This window comes from Crassostrea angulata, unplaced genomic scaffold, assembly GCF_025612915.1.
Source record: "Crassostrea angulata isolate pt1a10 unplaced genomic scaffold, ASM2561291v2 HiC_scaffold_113, whole genome shotgun sequence".
NCBI classification, from domain to species: domain Eukaryota; kingdom Metazoa; phylum Mollusca; class Bivalvia; order Ostreida; family Ostreidae; genus Magallana; species Magallana angulata.
Window position 1 is genome coordinate 130,610 of NW_026441668.1, and position 22,695 is coordinate 153,304.

Below are 22,695 nucleotides of genomic sequence, written 5' to 3' on the forward strand. Positions count from 1 at the left end.
TTAGTTCAGCATTACGGAAATCGGGCGGTCAGGAATGACTCTATTTACGTTTATTAATCGGTAAATGATTGTTTTGATTAGGTACAAAGGTTTGAGGGACTACCCCAAGTTTTGTCGAGGCAGGAAGGATGCAAGAACTGCGAGTAAAAATAACAAAATACCATCATAACAAAGTTTTAAGTACTCTCTCCCCATCTCACCTCCACACATAGATAAGGGTTATAAAGTTTAGATAAATGTTTATTTTAACCTTTATTTTTCACTTGATACATAATTTAAACGTTAAATTCAATATCACAATAATAAATATTCTCAAAATGGGTGATGATGAATTTATCATGCAACCAGTCTCTTCTTTTGGACATAATTATGTACAAATAAAGTGCATCATGTACATGTGTATAAATATATATATAACTATTTATTGAATGATACTTTATAAAAGAATTTTGCTTATTTTTTCTTTCAGAGGTTATTCTTAACAACGAAAAAGTTTACCGAATGTTAGAAGTTCTGGCCAGAGTTTAAGGGTGAGAATTATAATTATATCATATACATGATTGTATAGTAATAACTACATGTATGTAAGTTCTGCTAGAGAAATACATGTATTCAAATTAAAATGAAAATTTGATTCTTATATGACAATTTAATTTATATCTTCAATCTATGAAATATACCATGACTATATATTAACTTGAGATTTTTTCTGTCACCAGAGTTCTATGTATCAATAAAAAAGACAACAGAAAAAACATCTGGGAGCTTCTGCAGGAAAAAGAAGAAAGAAGAATTAAAGGTTACCAAGAGGTAAGTTAAAAAAATTGTTGTGATTTCACTCTTTAACAATATTAATACATAGTCTGACCTAGATTACTAGGTACTTATCTAATATATTTCTGTATGAATTCTAGCATTGAATCTATAAAACGCACAGGACGAAAAACCATCTTTAAGCAAGTCCTTAAAGGTGGCTTAAAGGTGACTTAAAGGAGCTTAAAGGCTATACAACCTTTAAGCCGCCTTTAAGTCACCTTTAAGCAAGTGCGTATAGGTCCTTAATGTCCAAACTTCTTTAAGCCACCTTTAAGCCACCTTTAAGCATCTTTAAGTGGCATTTACGGTCTCTTTATTACACTGCCTTTACACTGTCTTTAAGTGGCCTTTAAGTCAATATTGATCAAGCTGAACAATAAAAACATATATTAAATGCAAAAGCTCTTTCATAGAGATGGGAGGGGGTCATCCGAGTGATAATATTATTCCCAAGGAAGGGGGGGGGGGTGTTCTTGGCGGTTTTAATCGTCGCTCCATTAAACACAGATCGCTATCATCAGCACCGCTCCGATGGACACAGATTGCCGTTTTAAAATTCTTTATAATTTTTTGGGGGTTTCAAAATTATTGTAGGGATGAGCGCAGTCTCTGTATCTTAATATGTGCATAAAACTAATTAAAGTATGTTTGTTTCCTATTATAAATTAATCGGTGAAAAAGTCTCTCTCTCTCTCTCTCTCTTTCTCTCTCTCTCTCTCTCTCAGTTCATCCGGTTATTAAACAAAATAAAGATAATGAACCAAAAATGCATGATTTAATTTGTTAATCGGTTTAAGGTTTGTATTTTTTTCAATTATTTCTAACTCTAGATCTGCTAGATACATGTTAAAGATGAAAAGACTCTCAACTGCCTTTGTTATATCGGGCAGGATATTACTGCTTTGTTTGTCTAGACATAGTTTTGTTCGTTTGTGTATATCTAATTAGAGTCTATTGTTTGTCCAACTTAAGAAAACCCCTGGAACTAACACAGAATATACAAGATATACACAACAGTTGTGTCGTGTGCCCAGGTGCATGTTTGTGTATATCTAATTAAAGTCTATTGTTTGTCCAACTTAAGAAAACCCCTGGAACTAACACAGAATATACAAGATATACACAACAGGTGTGCCGTGTGTCCAGGTGCACGTCAGGGTTTCTAAAGGCGTTGAATCTTAGTATGTACGAGTATACGATAAGTCTAATGAATAAAAGTTAATTTACATTTGTAATTTATTTTCAAAGTATTATTTCCTAGCTCTGGGTTTCAAAGATGTTACGTCTACAAATTAACGATACATGTATGTAAGAGTAAAATCTTGAGGCTAATTAATTAAGGTACCGGTGATCATAAATAGGGGTTGATTATTTAAATATATGTATAAGGGTAAATATGTCAAATATACCCGGCCTGGCACATCATACAATTGTATGTACAAGTCATTTGCAATTGCCACATGCAGTAAATACGTCACCGGTAATTGGTAATTTTGTTTGTTTTAGAATTGATAGTTTATAAATCATGTACATACAATTACGTGTAAATATTTAAACATATTGGAACGGCGCCGCGATCATGAAAATCGGGAAATTGCGGGAAATTAAACAAATACCCTAATAGTATCAATGCATTTAATAAAAGAAATGATTTCATTTTCTTTCTTACATTTTTATAGCTATAAATAAGATGAACGTATATCTACTGGGTTTAAATTTATTAACTACATGTAAGAAAGCCTACTTTAGTGAACCTAACGGTTTCCATTTAGGTATAATATATTTTTGTTCACTGAAGACCAAGTTCCGTATTTCATTCTAAATACATGCATGCATGTAATTTATAAATTAGATATAATTGATTGATACAAACTGAATGATTTGTCAAAATCTTTTCAAGTAAACACATTCAATACAGTGATTCAATATCCACTGATATATAGGATATAAAAACGCTCGTATATATGTAAGATGCCGCGGCGCAGAGGATGTGTGGTGATGCTAGTAAACCAAGGGTCCCGGGTTCAATTCTCGCCGTGGCCGTTTTTTTTTATGTGTTTTTTTTTTCATTTTTCTTTCTAGACCAAAAACCGTTTTAATACCTTTTCTTTCATAAAGTTAATACATTTTGTTGGAAATTAAGCACAATATTGAATTAATTTTTTTTTAATGGCTTAAAGGTGGCATAAAGGTAGCTTAAAGGTGGCTTAAAGAAGTTTGGACATTAAAGACCTATAAGTTGTCCTTAAAGGTGGCTTAAAGGTGGCTTAAAGATAGTCTTTAAGCTGCCTTTAAGCCATCTTTACGCTTTCTTTAAGCCACCTTTAAGCAATACATATAGCTTAAAGGTGGCTTAAAGGTGGCTTAAAGATCGTCTTTAAGCTACCTTTAAACACCTTTAAGCTATCTTTAAGGAGGACTTAAAGATGGTCATTCATCCTGTGACGTAATATCATTGAAGAGTGTAACAAGTGTACATGTATACTGTAAAACAGAGACATGGAAAATTATAACTAATGGTGTTAAATATGAAAAAAAATCAATACATAATTAAGTATGTGTAATTTTTCTTTTTATTTACAAGAACAAGGAAGAGAGAAATAAGTTGTTACATGACAATGAAGAATTAACTCCTGAGAACAAATTAGTGATGTTTTTTTTATATATATGCCTGGTGTGCATCTGCAATAGTATACTGATGATCTAAACATTGATATCAAGGAATAGTTTGCAATATGAAGCACACTGTACTTAATATATTTTAAATGAAATCTTAAGTAAAGATGTACCTTTATTATTGAAAATTGCTAGCAAAAATTTATATATAAATTCCATATATAAAATGCAACACATACATTACACATATAGAATATGTGTTTTACACATGTAAAATATGCTATGTTTAATTTCACACATGTTTGACACATATTAAACACATGTTAAACATCTGTGAAATTAAACAGTTTATATATGTGTGCTCTTTTTATGTGTTTTACACGTGTAAAATTTATATGTAAAATATATGTTAAACACATGTTGCACACATGTGGACATTTTTCCTGTGAATTGACATCTGCTCCATGTTTAAAGAGTTCATTTATCACATTGAAGTACCCAAATAAACACGCATCAATGAGTGGTGAATTATCAGAAACTGTTATATTGGCATCTGCCCCGTGTTTTAACAGTTCATGGACTATATTTAGATGTCCTTTTAAACTTGCTTCAAGAAGTGGAGAATTATTAATAACCCTAGCGTTGACTTCTGTTCCATGTTTTAACAGCCCCCGAACCATATTTAAATTTCATTCTGTACATGCAATAACAAGTGGTAATATATCAGAAACATTGCGGTTGACATCAGCTCCATGTTTTAACAGTTCGGTTATGATATCTAGATTCTTAGACTCATTTGCACACGCAGCAGTAAGTGGGGAATATGGAAATCCTGTGATATTGACATCAGCTCCATGTTTTAACAATTCAAGTACTACATCAACACGCCCTTCTTTACATGCAGCGATGAGTGGGGACCGACAGGCAGCGGTGAAACGGTCAGATTGACATTTGCTCCATGTATAAACAATTTTCGTACAGTAGATATATTTATATATCTATTTGAACAAGCAGCAATAAGAGGTGAAGTTCGACATTTTTTAATATTGACACCTGCTTTATATTTTAAAAGTTCGTGTATCATATCTAACTGGACTTTAGAGCATGCAACATATTTAAATTCATCCATCAGATATCTGGTAATGGCACCTTCACCTTGTCCTAACAGATTGTTTGCCTTTAAAATGAAATTTATCGAACACGCAGCTGTAAGGGGTGATTAAAAATAAACTTCTATATTTACATCTGCTCCATGTTTTAACAATTGAAGTACTATATCAAGATGTCCCTCTGAACATGCAGCAATAAGTGGTGAATTATCAGAAACTGTATTATTGACATCTGCTCCATGTTTTAACAATTGAAGTACTCTATCAAGTTGCCCCTCTGAACATGCAGAAATAAGTGGTTAATTATAACTGTGAGATTGACATCTGCCCCATGTTTTAACAATTCAAGAATTATTTCTAAATGTCAACGTTCATAAGCTGTAATAAGTGGACAACAATCATTAACTTGTCCTTTTGCAAATGCAGCAATAAGAGGAGAATTATCAGAAACTGTGATATTGATATCTGCCCCATGTCTTTACAATTTAAGAACTACATTTAAACGTTCTTTTGTACATGCAGCAACGAGTGATTTATCACAAAAAACATTAGCTGTCGTCATTTGCATCTGCACCAAGGTTTAACAGCTCAAGAAGAATATATTTAAGTGTCCAGTTTCACTTGCAACAACAATTGGTTGATCGGTAATATTCCAATTACCACATCATCAACATCATCATCATCATCATCATCATTATAGTAGTCCTCTATACACTACCATGATTCAGACTAAAGGACATCTTTAACCCCGATATGAAAGAAAAATTTGGAAAGTCAGATCACCCCTATAAACACGAATTTTAAGTAGGCGGGGCTCCTCAATAAAGACGTGCTCGGTACCAATAAAATCATCGCTGTTTTCAGAGCACAAATCAGACCATGATTTATCTTCTGACACATCACATCTCCCTGCACTGTTTTCATTGATATCTGATCCATTTCTTTTATTACAATCTGTACCTTGCTCTGGAGTACAAAAGTCTTCCGATCGAATGTTGAAAAGAGTTCGAAATAGGTCATTGACCGTGTTTGTGTATTTTTTTATCTGATCTATGATAAAGTGTAAAATTTGATTGTGTCTATAGAATATAACCCAGTCAATGGCACAAACACACATGTTAAAGTCAATCAATTTTGGTTTCATGAGCAGATTATAGCACTTGCTACAGACCAATCTCGTTTTAGCTTGTTTTCCTAGTTTAACTTCTTCTTTTAACTTTGACAGAAATACGGTGAACAACTCTGAATAAGGCTTACTCTTCATCACATCCAAAAACTTCTGAAGCACCAACGGATGCTTTAACGCTTCGTTTTCAGAAACATTAATCTACTCGCCTTTATGTATATATTCAAATAAACGATCAGCAAGTAAATCGTACTCTCTTGTAGTTTTATACATAAATCATGAACATATTCTTCGCCGGCAACTGTATCACTGTCTCTTTCGCATCGACAGTTTGTTCTAATACGTCTTCTTCTCTTTTACGTTTCCTACATTTGTATTTGGCTGGTAAGATATAATTAGCAATGTAATCACTATCCATATATTGCAAAAGTAGTTCTGGAAAGTGACGACCAAAATGATAAGCGACTATTTCAAGCATTGAATCGTGAATTAATGTAAACCCCCTTTGACGTTGCTCGGTGTAAGTCCCTTCCATTTCAGTCAACGCATCAATAAAGTAAAAACTACAGGTTATAGGGTCGACTTTGCATCTCTTTAAAACCTTGAACTTTATTTGACCAAAATACGTCGTGTTTTCGTTGTTTAAATCTTTTTCTGACAATGCATTTTGATTGGTCATTAATAAAACTAATGAAGCATAATGAATCTTGTTTCTTATTTTCATGTTGTCCAGAAGTTCCAATATGCATGGAACTGGTGGAATAAAAAACTCTGGCCCATAGTGTCCTAACTCTTCCTTTCGTGAAAACAGTTTGCATAGATATGGAAAACTTTTCGATAATTTTGACAAAGTATCTGATGATAACAAATCTTTATCTAAGTTGTATTTTGCAATTAAATCATATTCATCTTGATCATTTAAAGCATTCTCTTCACTGTGTAACTGAACTACGTGTTTTTTATTTGACAAAATTGATCCCGAGAAAGCTTCATGCTTAAAAACTACCTCCCGGCATGTCATAAGAACCTTGGTTTCTGGCATTGTAGGTTTATTTAATCTATCTTTATACATTGTGAGCTTCTCAAGTTCCTTCATGTCAAACCCAAACACACCTAGGACATCATCAATAACAAACACTTGTGGACTGCGAGGGTCACAATACGTTTCAATGTAATTTATGTCTTTGGTTGGTAATATTTCATACCCATCTTTCTCTTGCAGTAGAAGGGCGATATGACGAGCTGTAGCCGTTTTTCCTGAACCTGGGACACCAACAAACGTCACGAACGACTGTTGTCTAACTTTGTCTAGCATCGCTTGGAAGTTGTGAGTTTCAACAAAAAAACTGTCATCTTCTTTCCATTTAAGGACGTCCTTTTCATATATAACTGAGAAAAATAAATCAAATATAAGCTGTTAAAAACAAACAAATGTTTCTGAATTCAGTAGTTTACTGCAGTATTTACTCTCAGCGTTTAGTAATTATAACATATCAACATTGACAGAAATAAATCAAAACATTGATGTCAATAACCAGCAATTGTGAAATCAATAGCACCAAGATGATGATTGGGTTGTGATTGCATTCAGGATTTTACTTATTTAATTAATAAATGATCTTTAAACTGGAAGAACGTGAGATTGTGGGTTATTTTTTAATTTGTAAATTTGATTTAAACTGTGATTATACTCTAGATTTTTTCAGTATAGTTTTGCCGATTTTTTGCTTAAATAAATCTTTGTTTAGGACCTGTGTAACGATTGAATGTGTTAGAGCGAAATTTCATGAATTAAATATGTTTATTATATTATATGTATTATTGCATAATTTTGGTGATTATGTTCAAAATTTTTTTCTAGCATGAAAATATTTGAATATTGGTACAGTGTATTATTTTTATATTATTATTATTTAGTCAATGCAATATTTAACAAAAATATTTGATACCGTTATCTAACCTTAATGTAAGAATCCTATCATTTGTTATTTTTAACTCTGACAATGCAAAATCTATATTTAGAAGGAATAACCTTTTTCCTGTCTTCCTGTATTTCTATTAGATAAAATTGGTCAGCTGTTACTTTATTGGTCATGTGACAATTTTAGTGGGAAATTTCTTGTTAAACCAGTTCCTATTTGGAAGTCTACTTGTGTCTACTTGAAATTTACATTCTTTATCAGGTCAGTTAATTTACAGTTTTTTTTATACTACCTTATATTTAAATACAGTTTTATTGTGAGATTATTTATAAAGATATCTAAGATATTATATAATTGGCTTAGAAATGAAATGACTAAATATCAGAAAGTTTGTTTAATAGTAAAATTTAGTCTGATCAATGAGTACAAAGCATTGTAAGTGAATTTTATTTTCTTGAATTTAGATTATCAACTACAGTATTATTTTTACATCCTGAATATTTTTCCTAATCAACCTTTACAACTCATGTGAGGTAAGCATTGCTTAAACATGGTTTAAGCTTAGTTCATGTATAGTTATATATAAATAAATATCATAGTATTAGTAGTATTATGAAACTGATTAATATTTCTACAATTTAATTATAAACTCATGTGAAATAAGTTTGACAAGATAACGTACAGTTCTATTTATACAGATGTGACTACTATTGTTTATTTAATTAATAAGCAGATAGTTTAAATATAGACACAAATATTTTTGAGTCTAGTTTGTAAAGAGGAATATTTTCATATTTTGTCAAAACTACATGCTTGTAAGAGTTATTTTTCCTAACTCGCATTTATTTCATTGCAGGGTTTTATTTATACCTATTTTGTAATTTATTACATCAAATAAAGAAGTAAACTGAATACATCTCAACTTTATATCTACAACGGACTTAAGATCGACCCAAATACCCCGGGTTACATATAAACCATTTAACTCTTACATTTTACGTTTGTCTGTGGATTGCATGTCCTTGCGCCATCTTACCAGCTAAAACACACCGCCATGTGCAGTATCTTATTCATCAGAAAGGAGTGTTAGTGACAATGATAAAATTTTATATTCATAATCTTTTAATCTTAGAAATTCTATCTGTGGGGGATGCACACTACCTTACTGTTCTGTTTTAATGCTATCATTGTTACTACCTCTTAGAAATTAGGCATACTTTAAAAAAATGTGTGCAGGAGTGATTATGGTGTCAGGTGTTTTTAAACGGGGTTGGAACATTACACCATAATAAGCGCACATTTTATAGCAGACCCACAGTATATAAGAACATTATATGTATTGAAGCATATTAATTGCATGCCACAATGAGGATATCAATCCCTTTATTTTATCAACTAACCATCTCATTGTACCTTCTCATTGTGTAGGTTGTATTGTATCTAACATGAACCTCGTATCTATCCTATTGCTGTATTTCGGGTTTTGTTTATAATGTGTTTTTCATGAAGCTGGTTATATATAATTTAAAATCTTTATTATATTGTCCTTATTTTTAATTTAAATTTCAATTAAATTCAATCAAATTCAACTTATTATTGGCCATTTTTGAGATAGTTTTACCTTTTAAATTCCAAGGAAGAGCTATCTTCTTCATTTCCTCGACATCCCCTGTAAAATAAAATTATGTGTGAAACACATTTTTTTATGTTTCAACAAACATCTTTCTTGCTTTTTAACAGCGCAAATAAAAATACCTGAAATATCTTTGATTTTTTCATGGAGGTCAAGAAGCTCTTTGATATTTTTTTCGCTTTGTGTAGGATCCATGGTACGCGTTTTCAGTTCCTTTACTTCCTCCTGGTATTTAGTAGAACTACCTAAGTAGTTCTCCAACTCTCGAACAATGCCCTTAATATCTTGGTATTTTATCTTAAAGTCTATATCGGAGATAGATCTTTCCGAATTATGTCCATATTCATTTCTTATCAGACGAATCCGTTCGATGTTTCCTGACACACTTCTATCTCCGGGATGTGGATTGTTTCCCCATTTGTTTGAATGCGGTTGGATCGAGCACATATTCCGTAATAAAAAGTACAGTAACGTAACATCGAATTTTAAGTAATCTTTACTGTAGATGAGTGTCTCTTGGTGTTGGTTGATCAGTGGTTTCTTTGTTTTAGCAATATACGCTCTGACTTTCGTTTCCAAATTGGACGGAGAAATTTCCTTCCTAAGAACAACACGTAGTACGTTTGTGCTTGGACCCAATATCAGCTGAGCCACACGAGCCAGGTTTGTGTTTTCTCCAGTTAATTTAAACTTTGAATTTGACATCTTTCGTCATTAAATAGTACAATCCAAGGGATTCTAAAAATGAAATTAAAAAATATTGTTTCTTTTAAAAACTTTTAATGATGATATTACAAGCATATAATTCTCTATCCTTTTTATATTAAACTGTTTGAGTTAAAATTTAACATCTCTATATTGTATAACAGTCATATGATTATTTTAACAAATGTTGAATCAGTAAAACAATTAGCAAAACGTTAAAGTGACTTTTCTGATAAACATTTGTTTTGTATATCATCGACATCAATGTAATCATTGTCGTCGTCATAAGCTTTTCACATTTTCACATTTTATCTTCTTTTCCAGAAACACTTAGCCCGTATAACATAATTAAGATTTCAGGTTTGTTGCATTGAAAAGTCAGATTACTTCAAAGGGAAATTTAATTTGGAGAAGGTGGAAATAGGATACAAAAATCTTATGAAGACCAAATATTATGCAATATCAACATTTGATCTTCCTGATATAAGTTAATTCAAGTATGTTTAAATCTTTATCACCAGGGAGTCAGAAAAAAGGGTTCACAAGTTATGATAAAAATCACTAGAATTCAACATTTAAATTACTTATGGGGAACTAAAAGGCTATACTTTGTATTGTATTGAAGCAAAAAGCTAATATACCAGTTTTTATTTAAAGTACATGTATCAAAAATATGTATTTGTCAGACTTTTTTGATGTGGGTATTGCGGGATGGGAAAGGAGTTATATAATGAGATCATGTAATCCATGCTTCACACCAAAAATGCTAACAATTGGCATTGTGGTGTTTAAAAGGAAAGTTAAAAATGTAAAATTGTTAACGCACGACACACGACGACGGACGCAGACCAATTGCATTTGGTCACCTGAGTGACTCAGGTGATCTCATAAAACCGACAAATTTTCTGAATACTAAAGTCAAAATTGAATCTGAATGTGAAATTGTCAGAGCCAAACGCCATGTCAGTCTCAATCTGTTCCGTTAAGGTAATTGCAAGGCATCAAGCCATTGAAAGAGATAGGATTGATTTTTTTTATTCTAAAATTACTTGGACTGTGACCTCAATGAGATAATTACAGTATATAGGAATACAGTTTAGAATTTGTACATGATCCGCCTTTAAGAGAGATTCAAAAATCAAGGTGGGAATATGTGGGCAAAGTGTTTATTTATTCTTAATTAGAAATTCGTGGTTTTAACATTTGCAATATTATAAGTATTCAAGCATCTCGATCCTTAAGAGTTGGCCTAACAAGCACTGAAACAGCAAATACTAGTATGTATATATGAGTTTTCGACGATGCGTAGGTTAAGGGTATGGCCGATTTTAATCAGGTGAGCGATGCGGCTAATTGGCCTTTTGTTTAATTAGGTGGGGTAAAGTTTATATCTATACAAGTTAACGAAATAATTTAGTTCACGTCAGGTTGCATTACGAATAAGAGATAACATTTGTTTAAAGGCCGGGGCCCAGGTATAAAAAGCAGCCAATCGAAAAATGTTGGGGAAATTCAATTTTCTATGCAGCTTTCAGATTTGAGAAGCAAATTTGAAAAAATAGGCTTTTCCTGTATATAATAAATTTTCATTTTTGGCTTGGAAGTAGTTACCTTGTTTAAGAATAAAGTCTCAATCTTATAATGGTTGAAAAAAAATTATCAAATGTGTATTTGATCAATAAAGTTCGGAAGCTGTCCAGAATTTTGAATTTCTCCTCAGTGATTGACATTGTGGGCGGAGATAACCAATGTTTTGTTTACACAGGAAGTGGCTGTGGCCATGTGCTCAGAGGAGCTTATAAACACTGTTTTCATGTCTCTTTCCTTTGCTTTTATTGCTAAATGAATAAATTAAACCCTTGTTTTGTATCACAACTTAGGGTGAAGAATGGTTTTCTTTTTTATCTCTGATTATGATATCACCCTGATATTATTTAATGTTTATATTTTTGTTCAATTAAATCAGCATACCTTGATGTTTGAATTATAAATCCATAACTACAACTCCAGTTGCAAATAAGCATTTTAATTGATGAGAATGATAAATAAAGCACTTAAAAAATATTATAACGAAAATGAGTGTACGATTATTCCCACATGTGACCCATGTAAGGTTGGTCTTTCAGATTTGGAAGCCAATGTCTCACTAAATCGACTACACATTTAGGCATAATATCTCTCCTATGGTATGCATGGTTTCGTCTACGGGGGTCATGCTGCAGAAATCTTCTTTTTCGCTCCTTATATCTTGAATCTGCCCAAACATTTCTATGAAAAAGCATTGTCCAGAATCGTTTATATTTATCCTTTCTTCGATGGGTATTACTTCTGTTTGGCGTTTCTGGTTCCTCAATCCCCCACATTTGTCTGTTTGTCTCAGAGGTTATACAAGGGCGACTCAGACAATACTGGCACTCCTCTGCTTCCTGATTTTGATAAATGATGAATTCCTCAGTTTCCTGATCATTATTCGACAGATTACTCTGGTCAGTGCTCTCTTCTATTGGTACCTCTTGGAAATCCCAATCATTATGATTAAAAAGATGACGAATTGTTTCTCTTTGAGTTTCAGTGACTTGAATTGCTAAAATAGATCTCTCCTCAGCTCCCTCCATTTTTACTCCGGCCTGATGCTAGAAATTTAGACCATTTTCGGGGGTTCATAAGGGGTATGATATTTATTTTTATGACATATTTTACTAGTAATATACAAAACTTACACGCAAATAAATAAACTACTTATGTATCTACAATATCTATCCAAAATATTTTTATATATAATCAACCCCTGTCTTCTATCAAGTTTTAAAACAAAGATTGGTTTATTCTTCATCTCCCCCAGAACCCCCCCCCCCCCCTTCCCCTATAACTGCTCTAAGCTTGATTATGTCACCTACAGATGAAAGATCAGGAATTTGGCGGGGAAATGCTAAATGGTGAGAGGATTAGGTGTCTGATTGAGCCATTTTCATTAAAGGGGTGTATACAAAAATGTGTGCAATTAATTTTGACATGTGAAAATTAAAACTACAAAACAAACTGGTGAAAAGACTAAAATTTGTCTCTTTTGATAAAAGAATACAAAGTTAGTTTATGGTAAACAATACTGCAGTACATAAAGGTACGACCCAGCCCTTTGGCTTCACACAATGTAATATGGAACAAACCAATCCTTAAACAAAAGTTACCTATTTTCCTAATTGCTAAATAGCACTCAGTTTTCATTGAATATGGCAAGTCCAGCAAAAAAGAGAAAAAGAAATCCAAATTTCCGCATTGAATTCGCAGGAAATGATGATGAAAAACATTCTGTTTTGGAAAATTTACAAAAGATCAGGAGTGAATTAACCACCAGATATAACAAACCTGTGGGGAATCTTCAGGTTATTGAACATTTATTCAAACTTTGGTTTGATAAAGCTGCTGATGGACAAGAGAGTGTTCAAGAGAAGCTACCGGCACCTACTACTTACGTAAAAGTACACTCCAAAAGGGATACAAATCAGAAAGTGTTTTTATGCGCAGAGCAATCTCTACAGAGACTTAGGGAAGTGACTGAGCATCACAGAGGATACTGTGAAGAACACCTAAAAATTAAGAAAATCATTGAGAAAGGACATGTCATTTCTACAAAACTCTCTGATGACGGATCTTGTGATCACACTTTTTTATGGTCCTCTTCTCCTTATTTACCAAATAAGGAATATTTGGTAAACACCAGAGTTAACCATTCATTCTCCTGCGGTGGTATGTTACCATCCCATTATGTCAGATTTGTAGATGGCGCTGGCATCGGAAAGATATCCAAACAAAAGAGACATGCATTCTTTAAAAAAGTTAAAATGCATATACAGGAGGAATATGAAGACTCGGTTTATACCTCAGTCCTTGAAGAAGTTGCTTCCTATGAGAATGAAGAACTAGGCACAGTTGATATAATGACAGATGCCAGGCATCGTTGGAGGAAGAATGCAAAGGACACTAGTGTTGTGGCCATTGGAGAAAAGACCCACAAAGTTCTGTCTTGTGAACATGTCACCAAATCTGATGATTCTGTGACACAGAGGCATGAAAGATTTGGAACTGAAAAAATCTATCAACATCTACAGAACCAAAATGTAACAGCAGGTGTTCATGCCCATGATCGAAACTTGTCAATCAATAAATTTATTAGGGAAGAATGTGATTCCGAAAGTCAGAATGACACCTGGCATGCAGTGAAATTTGTAAAAGCAGCCTTGAAAAAAATATCATGTGGGCCAGCGTATATGGAGGGTAAAACTTGGTCAAACCAGCTAGACGACAAAGTAGAACCTGTGGCCACCAATTTTCACTGGGCTATCAGGAACTGTGAGGAGAACCCCCAAAAACTTCAGTCCCTATTGCTAAATATTGTACAACATTATAAAAACGATCATGGATCATGCCACTCAACATCAAGATGTAGAAAGGATCCAAATTATGAAAGTTCACGGAAAGTTTTAACAAATCCACAAGCCGAAAAACTTTTATTAGGAGTTATTAAGAATTCAGTTATATTCAAAAATCCTCAAGATTACAGATTGTGTCGTGATACATATTATGTTGAAAGCTTTACTAATGTTGTGAATGTATACCAGGACAAAAGAATTTCATTTTCTGATGAACAGTATAATGCAAGGGCTAATTTAGCAGTTTGTCACTGGAATGAGAATGTTGATAGGGAATATACGTCAGTTTGGAAACCAAACCATAGAATGCCGCGGAGTTTAAAAGGAAAGAAAAATTACAAGAAATGTACTTATCAATTTAGGAAAAATATTTGGAATAGATATATTAAATCTGTATTAAGAAAAAGAAGAAATCCAAATACATAAAGTATTATCTGATTGCTTTATTTTTTTTAGTGACTGGGATATACTGCAAAATTGACTATATAGTCGATACATTCTTTTCAGTTCAGTACAAATAATTGTTTTCAAATTTTACTGCTAGATAACAGTTGTAAAAAATTACACCTACTTATTAATCACATAAACACATTGATGTAAAGAGATGTGTGGGTTTCCCCGTATGTTTATAAACACTGCTGACTCAGGCTCTCTGCATGCAGAGTCCGGTCTTATCAGCAACACTGACAGTGATGTAGTTAACTCCGCCCTTTTTCCCTTATGTGCTTAATTGTCTACCAGGTGGCAGAAAATGTAGGTCGACCCCGGCCTTTAAGAATATTCACAAATGACGTTTATTGACATTCCAAATTAGTTAATTCTAACAATACAAACAAATCCGAATACAATCAGACGCAAAATGTTACCTAAAAAGCATATTCTTTTTCATTTTTTTTATAATAAACAAATCTTTAAATATATAATTGAAGAACTGTTGCAGAAATTACTAATCATTTACTGTTTTTCCAATGATGTTGAAATCAACCTATTTTATGTAAATATCTGTTAGTTTGTTCTACTGGGTAACTTTTTTAATTTTTTTATTCTTAACTATTATCGAATCAGATAGGCATTTTCGTTTTAAATGCCAAACTCGACATTACTATGGAAAGTCGTAGGGTACCCTCAAAATATCTCAGAACTGTTAAAGAAATTACTAATTACTTACTGTATTTTCAATGATGGTTAAAGAAATCAATCTATTTCACACTATTATCCGTTAGTTTGTTCTGCTTTGTAACATAATTAACATTGCTCAATTATTATCCAGTTAGTTAGACATTTTCGTTTTAAATGCCGAACTAATCAATACTATGGAAAGCCGTAAGGTACCCTCACAATACTGCAGTTCTGTTGCAGAAATTACTAAGTACCGTATATACTCGCCTATAGGTATTGCTTATAAGTCGGTTGCCTTTTTTAGATTTATTTTGAAGATTTTGCCGTTGACACTCATTTAAGTCCGGTAAAATGTCCTGAATAATCAGTCTTCAGATTCTCAATCGAAAAAACACATTTTATCAAGCATAAGTTAATTGTAGATTAAAACTGTTGTTGTTTGATCCCTCTGTTATCATTTATAGATGCAATGCATTTTTAAATTGTTGTCTTACGTGAGGACATCTATTTTGTGGTTTATAAAAGTTTTCGATTATTGATTCATTATAAATAATAAATAAAATGACAGTGATTTTATCCCCTGCTGACTGACTTGGGTTGGTAATTGACCTTTTGAAGTCTGTGATAGCTTGTATTGTTTCAATTAAATTTATTCCTATAGCTATCAGCACCTCAGGCGTAAATAATTGACTGCTTAAAAAATACTATCAAATAAACCTTGCTCAAAGTTTTGATATACAGTTGCTACTTCAATGCATTTATCAATTTGTTTTTCTTAAAATTATTAAAATATCATGTATAGGGATCGCAAGTCGAAGGTTGGAAGCAAAATGGCACCCAAAAATAGAGTGTTTCTGTAGTAAACATTACTGTTATTTATATACCTCTTTAAATACATAACTAAAGAACTGTTGCATAATTACTAATTACTTACTGTATTTCCAATGAATGATGCTAACAGAAATCAATCTATTTCATAATATTGTCCGTTAGTTTGTTCTGCTTTGTAACATTTTCAGTTTCATTGCTCAACTATTTCCAATTTAGATTGGCATCTTCATTTTAAATGCCGAACTTATCAATACTATGGAAAGCCACAGGACACCCTCACATTATTTTTGTGTTTCCTTTGTAGTTGACAAAAATAATAATTCAACCAAACACTTCCCTTTCCTGAATAAATTTGATTTTAACTTTGTAAAAAAATTTTGATCATCAAATCATTATTGTGTCCTGGTTCAATATATTAAAAATGTCATACAGCAAAAAATTTGATCTTATTCGGAGTCAACATTCTGATAATCGTAGCCAGAGAAACTTTATAATTATTTTTGGCAGGAACAATACCTCTGGTTCAAATTTAACAATTATAATCTTGCAGCGAGTGAATCTGCAACATTCTTTTTGCGCGTTTGAAAAACAAACGCTTTAAACAAGGAAGAACATGCAACTGTAATTCGTGCAGACGAACCTGAAATATTTTAAAGAGCCGGGTACGTTACGTTTAGACGAATCTAAAAGATTTTAATTTGGACACTTTAATAAGAAAAGATATGCGATTGTAATTCGTGCAGACGAATCTAAAAGATTTTAATTTGGACACTTTAATAAAAAAACATATGCGATTGTAATTCTTGCAGACGAATCTAAAGATTTCAACTTGGACGCTTTAAACAAGGAAGAACATGCGATTGTAATTCTTGCAGACTAACATGTATGATTTTAATTTGTGCGCTTTAATAAGAAAAAAACATGCGATTGTAATTCTTGCAGACGAATCTAAAAAATTCTAATTTTGAAGCTTGAAAAACAAACGCTTTTACAACAGATGCACATTTCAAAGTTAGTCTTCATTTTAGTTCAGCATAACGGAGATCGGACGCACAGGAATGACTCTATTTACGTTTTTTAATCGGTATATGATTGTTTTAATTAGGTACAAAGGTTTATGGGACTACCCCAAGTTTTGTCGAGGCAGTCATATTTCTTATATATTTACAATAGCAAAAACTACTCGCAGAATCTCCTGCAACTGTTTAGGAAGGATGCAAGAACTGCGAGTAAAAATAACAAAATACCATTATAACAAAGTGTTTAAGTACTCTCTTCCCACCTCACCTCAACACATAGATAAGGGTTATAAAGTTTAGATAAATGTTTATTTTTAACCTTTATTTTTCACTTGATACATAGTTTGAACGTTGAATTCAATCTCACAATAATAAATATACTCAAAATGCGTGATGACGTATATATTTGTGCTTAATGCGTATAAATACGCAACGTGCATTCACAGGAAATTGAAAGTCGCATATTTCCAAATCCAAACATAAGGGGAAATATACACTGAATGATAATATTATTTATTAACTAGGACCATTGAAATAATTATTTCAATTGTGGTTGTTTTTCAATAGTGGTTGCAAAGTGCCCCTTAAAATAAAATACATCCCTAACCACTATTAAATAATTTATTTCAACGCTGGTTTTACTTCACTAGTGGTTGCACCAGGCATATCGAATGAAAACTCTGAAGATCTTAATTTTAAAAAAAATGAAATCCGAAACACTCAAAACTAAGGCACTAGAATGACTTTTCAAAAAAAATCTGAAATTAAAGTCTGATATGTCCAATCAACTACTTGACTTGCAGCCATTTTTCGAATGTTCAAATCATCACTCTGCAGTTAAATCTGTTCTGACAGCGCTCATGAAATCCTCTTTATCTCATTTCTTAGGCATACAAAATATTAACAGAGAAGAAATTAAGAGTAGACAAGACCTCTGGCACATGAATAGTTTGACAGATTGACTGAAAAGAAAACTATTGCTGTTTTTAATCGAACTTATTTTTACATTCTAGAGAGTCCATTTAATTCAAGCATATATCAACATACAACATACTTCATAACATAACATATCATATTATGTAAATTTCGAAGTATAGCATTGAAATCTCATACCATTGCATTGATATCTTAAAGCATATTAATTAATTTTAATTCATTATATTATATCATATAATACTATTGAATAAACTTTCAATTCAGTTTTAAATTTTTTTTTATGATTCAAACTTTCATGTTAATTCACATCTTTTCATAAAATTAGCTTACATTGCATACACATCACATATTCACTTCAATTAAGATAGATACACTTGTATATAAACACGGTCACATACCGTAGATAAACATGCACCTGTACAGACAAGTGTATACACCGACAAAAAGACATAAAGATGCACAAACAATGTCAAATATTTTCTTTTTTTAGCTCTTTAACCATGGAAGTTTGAGTACTATTAGTTAAATGGGGGAGGGGGTGAAAGGAGTGAAGAGGAGGGAAACACTAGCTATCAAAAAATCATACATATATGCAAGTGGATACATAATAGTAGAGTTATAATTTCTTTTGTCATAATTTGCTTACAGTTTCCTTGCAGCTATTATAAACACATTTTATAACAAATTACAAATAGTTTGCCAATACGTTTCATACTCAACAAATTTGATTTGATTTTATTTTGATAAAAATAAAACGTGTTTGATAAGCGACCGATTGAGTAAAAATTCCTGTGATTAATATGACGTCACAATAAGCAGCATGATGCTATGTTTTACTTAAGAAACATTCCAATTTTCCTTTTATCTCTGGTCCAAATTATAAAAACTTAAGGCATAAAATGTCATTAGAACATCTTCTAGCTAAATATATCATCGATTTGTCTGTATTACATACCGTTATCATCAATGACGTCACAAGCATGTTTAATAGAAAAGATCAATGTTGGGAGACAAATCGTCGGAAAAAGACTTATTTAAATACTAATACCCATCATTTAGATGAGTGTCAGTTAGGATATAATCAGGATAATACAAGCATGGATAGTTTGTCTCTACAGAGAGTGTTATATGGTAAGCAAATAAACATTTACATAGCTTGTCCGGCATTTCATCTATCAGTGGTTACAACAAAAGGCAAAAGTGTAACATTTCCAAGAATATAATGAAAGACGAGTTTGGCAATATCCTACGACATAAAATACAAAAAAGTGCTGCTAAAATTCTTTGCTTCGTTCTAGTGATGAATTGGGGGAAAAACCACGGAGTTAAAGACAGAGCCAACATCTGGTGTGATGCCCGAATTTCCTCGATCCCTATTTTGTCCAGAGGACTCTTTTGAAAAATACAAACCGAATCCCTAATGTGAAAGTTAACGGCAAAGACTCGATGAGGAATTCACAGATGAGGACATCTCTTGGTACTGCATTTCAAGACTCGGTGGAAAAAATTAATAAAATTTATGTCCTACTTCAGTGAAACTATTGGCCTGCCACTCACTTACTCTAACCATTTGACATGTACCACAATTCTTACCTAATGCATGTTTAGCTCACCCCAGATCCAGATTATGACAGTAACAAGGCACACGTCAGTACAGGGTATAAGCCAGTACAGTCGTTCAGTTTAGCCGTTCACGGAGCATCAAAAAACGGACATGGATGAGAAGATAGCAATGTGACAAGCAATGGGCCAAAACCTTAAAAATGATTTGGTGAAAAATATACCAGCTTTTTCAGCTACTTCACCGCTGGCATAACCTCCCCCTAAGGACACTAACGAATATTCTCTAGAACCATTTTTAAAGGACAACAGTTCCACAATTGCTGAATTACAGAGAATTAACGTAGGTGATATATTCAGCGATTTTGAATCCCAAATTACAGCAACGGCAGCTTCCGTGCAGAGCAAGCAAATACTCCTAGCTGTTCATGGATGCACCATAATAGTACCATAAGCATCAATGTAAATTATGATAAGTTACTTGAATAATGATTAATGTGATACTTCTGATTCTGTGATATTCAATGAAATTTGACTTATAAAGAGTTAAATTTGTCAAATTGAAAAAAGAAAAAACCTTTAGCTGTACCTTTTCTCAGTTTTCATTTAGTTCTCCTTTTTTAGTTGTACCGAATAGAAAGTACAAACTAAACAACATGTTCCAATTAATCTATTGATGAATCTGTGTAACAGTTTTAATTGTCTAAATTGTTTTATACCTTTAATAACATCTCGATTTGCACATAAAATAAGAAATATGAAAGGCTTGGCATACCAAGTTTAGAGCCTATTAAAAAGGGAGTAATTGCTTTTACGAGGGTCAATCAAAAAATACGAAGACTTTTGTCATAGCTATATTACTTAACGTCATATCATTACGAAATTTGGTAGAAATAATTTAGCAATACTTTCAGACAATTTGCAAGAAAGAAAGTTAAAGGGTACCTGCAGTGCCGGTCAATTTTTGATATAATGGAGATCTATGTGAAAAAACATCATCCTGAAAATTTTACAGCGATCGCATAAGTAGTTTTCGAGATATTTTGGGAAAACCCTATTTCACACCTGAACGAGTTTTGAATCAAGCCGATTTGGCGCGAGATGAACTGTGACGTCACGGGGTCAACGCCGCTGTATGAGAAACAGGAATATCGTATGAAAACTGTTCGTTTTCTTGCATTGTTTTATCGATATATGAACATTTTTTTCTGTTGTTTTATTTCCATATCAACCCTTGATGACTTATTATACTGTTGTTTTAGTTTAAACCCGTCTTTATCGAACAAAAATGCCGAATTCGGACAATTGTTTGCTTCTTGGAGTTCGTCAAATGTGTAACACATTTTACATATAAATGCACACCATATGTAGCAAAATGACAATTAATCAAAGCATTATTGTTATAAGAAACATATGTTGCTAATATTGTCATTCTTTCGAATGATTTCTCAGTGACATCATTAACTGATTAATAATATTGATAATACATAAAGATATTTCGTAAAAGGTAACTAGGGGTCTATTCCTCGTATAAGGCATAAAATTACAAATGATGTCGCCCGATTATTCAATAATATTGATATCGGACCAATAACAATCAAAATAGTATTCTTTAACAAATAAACTCGGGATTATAAACGGATTAAGGCGAAAGTCCAAGATGGCTGCATGATTAAGTCTGTCTCGTATTCTAATGGAATTTTAAATTTATTTACATCCTTTGTCAAAATGTTCCAGTTTATTCAGATTTCATAATGATTCGCTGTCAGTATTACAATTTAAGCTATACGGGGTTATTTGAAGCGGTTAATTGCTGACCATAGCGCTCGAAAGAAAGTTGCACTTTATTAAATAAGAAATTATAAAGACCAACGTAATTACTTCAGAAATAATAACTTGATCACATAACTTATCACATAACCTTTTGAAAAGGTTTCATTTGCTGAATTGTAAATTTGGTCATTATTTGAGTGATTAGATAAGTAACAATGTAGGCCAGGGACATTAGTTTTACTCTTTAATAGCATCACGCATCATTCTTTAATCACTAATTGACGGACTATACACATGTTTTAGCTGACGGATGCTTGATTTTACACAGTCCAATTTGTTTTTCTGTTTTATCTTTTTACAATTGAGAAGCTAATTATACACAAATCAATTAACCAGTCTAGAGGTGTGAAACCCTCTCTTTGTTCACCAGACTCGTGTACCTTGTGTATACATACCCCAGATACACGTGTGTCTGGAGCAGTGGCTTCGTTAGTTTACCTGTTTACCTGTGTCATTGTCTCAGATCACTCGAGTGTGAAAGGATATTATGTAATCAAAAAATGAATAATGAACATAAATCTGCCCATGTAAGCGTTTTAAGATATCGTATTCATCGGTAAAAAGGCGACGAGAATAACAAATTTTAAAAATCCTTTAAAAAGAAATCTGATTGTAATAAAATAATAACGGATACAAATTTCTAGATCTACAATACTTAAAATAACAAGATACGTCAAAACATCAGACCTATATCAATCATTTTGGCTGAAAAATCGAATTTAATTTGTATAGCTTTGTAAGGAAATTTCCCTTCTGTTGACCTCGTGACGTCACTTCCGCTGAAGCCTCGTTATCGCCTAATTCTGTTTTCTTTTGATTAGATTTCCCAAAGCAGGTAAAAATAGCCACTTTGAAGAGGCGTAACTCCGTTATTTTTGCACCGATTTCGATGCGGTTTTTTGCATTACATTTTAGTAAACAAACTCTTTAACATATGTTTCACATCGGCTGGGCTGCAGGTACCCTTTAATATATTTCTCTATTTCTAAGAATTATTTATAATTTTATTCTGCAAAAATGAGGTCACGGCGCATGGTCAA

General features: G+C 32.6%; 1 protein-coding gene and 1 pseudogene across 1 annotated transcript; both read right to left on the reverse strand.

Annotated features, from left to right (window-relative positions):
• Positions 1-3,755: 3,755 nt before the first annotated feature.
• Positions 3,756-4,561, reverse strand: LOC128169277 (putative ankyrin repeat protein RBE_0220; annotated as a pseudogene).
• A 1,371-nt stretch (positions 4,562-5,932) lies between these two features.
• On the reverse strand, positions 5,933-16,563 carry LOC128169276 (uncharacterized). Its single transcript, XM_052835437.1, has 4 exons — positions 16,411-16,563; positions 9,345-9,960; positions 9,211-9,258; positions 5,933-7,056 (listed from the first exon to the last, which is right to left on the reverse strand). The coding sequence occupies exons 2-4, from the start codon at positions 9,925-9,927 to the stop codon at positions 5,933-5,935; spliced, it is 1,755 nt and encodes a 584-aa protein (XP_052691397.1). The 5' UTR covers positions 9,928-9,960; positions 16,411-16,563.
• Positions 16,564-22,695: the final 6,132 nt, after the last annotated feature.

What these genes read in the sequence shown, in the direction of transcription:
- LOC128169276 (XM_052835437.1), bottom strand. Translation starts at nt 9,927, where the DNA reads ATGTCAAATTCAAAGTTTAAATTAACTGGAGAAAACACAAACCTGGCT. An exon ending in AAAAATCAAAGATATTTCAG is followed by an intron (nt 9,259 to 9,344) that starts GTATTTTTATTT and finishes TTTATTTTACAG; the next exon opens with GGGATGTCGAGGAAATGAAG. An exon ending in TCTTCCTTGGAATTTAAAAG is followed by an intron (nt 7,057 to 9,210) that starts GTAAAACTATCT and finishes TATTTTTCTCAG; the next exon opens with TTATATATGAAAAGGACGTC.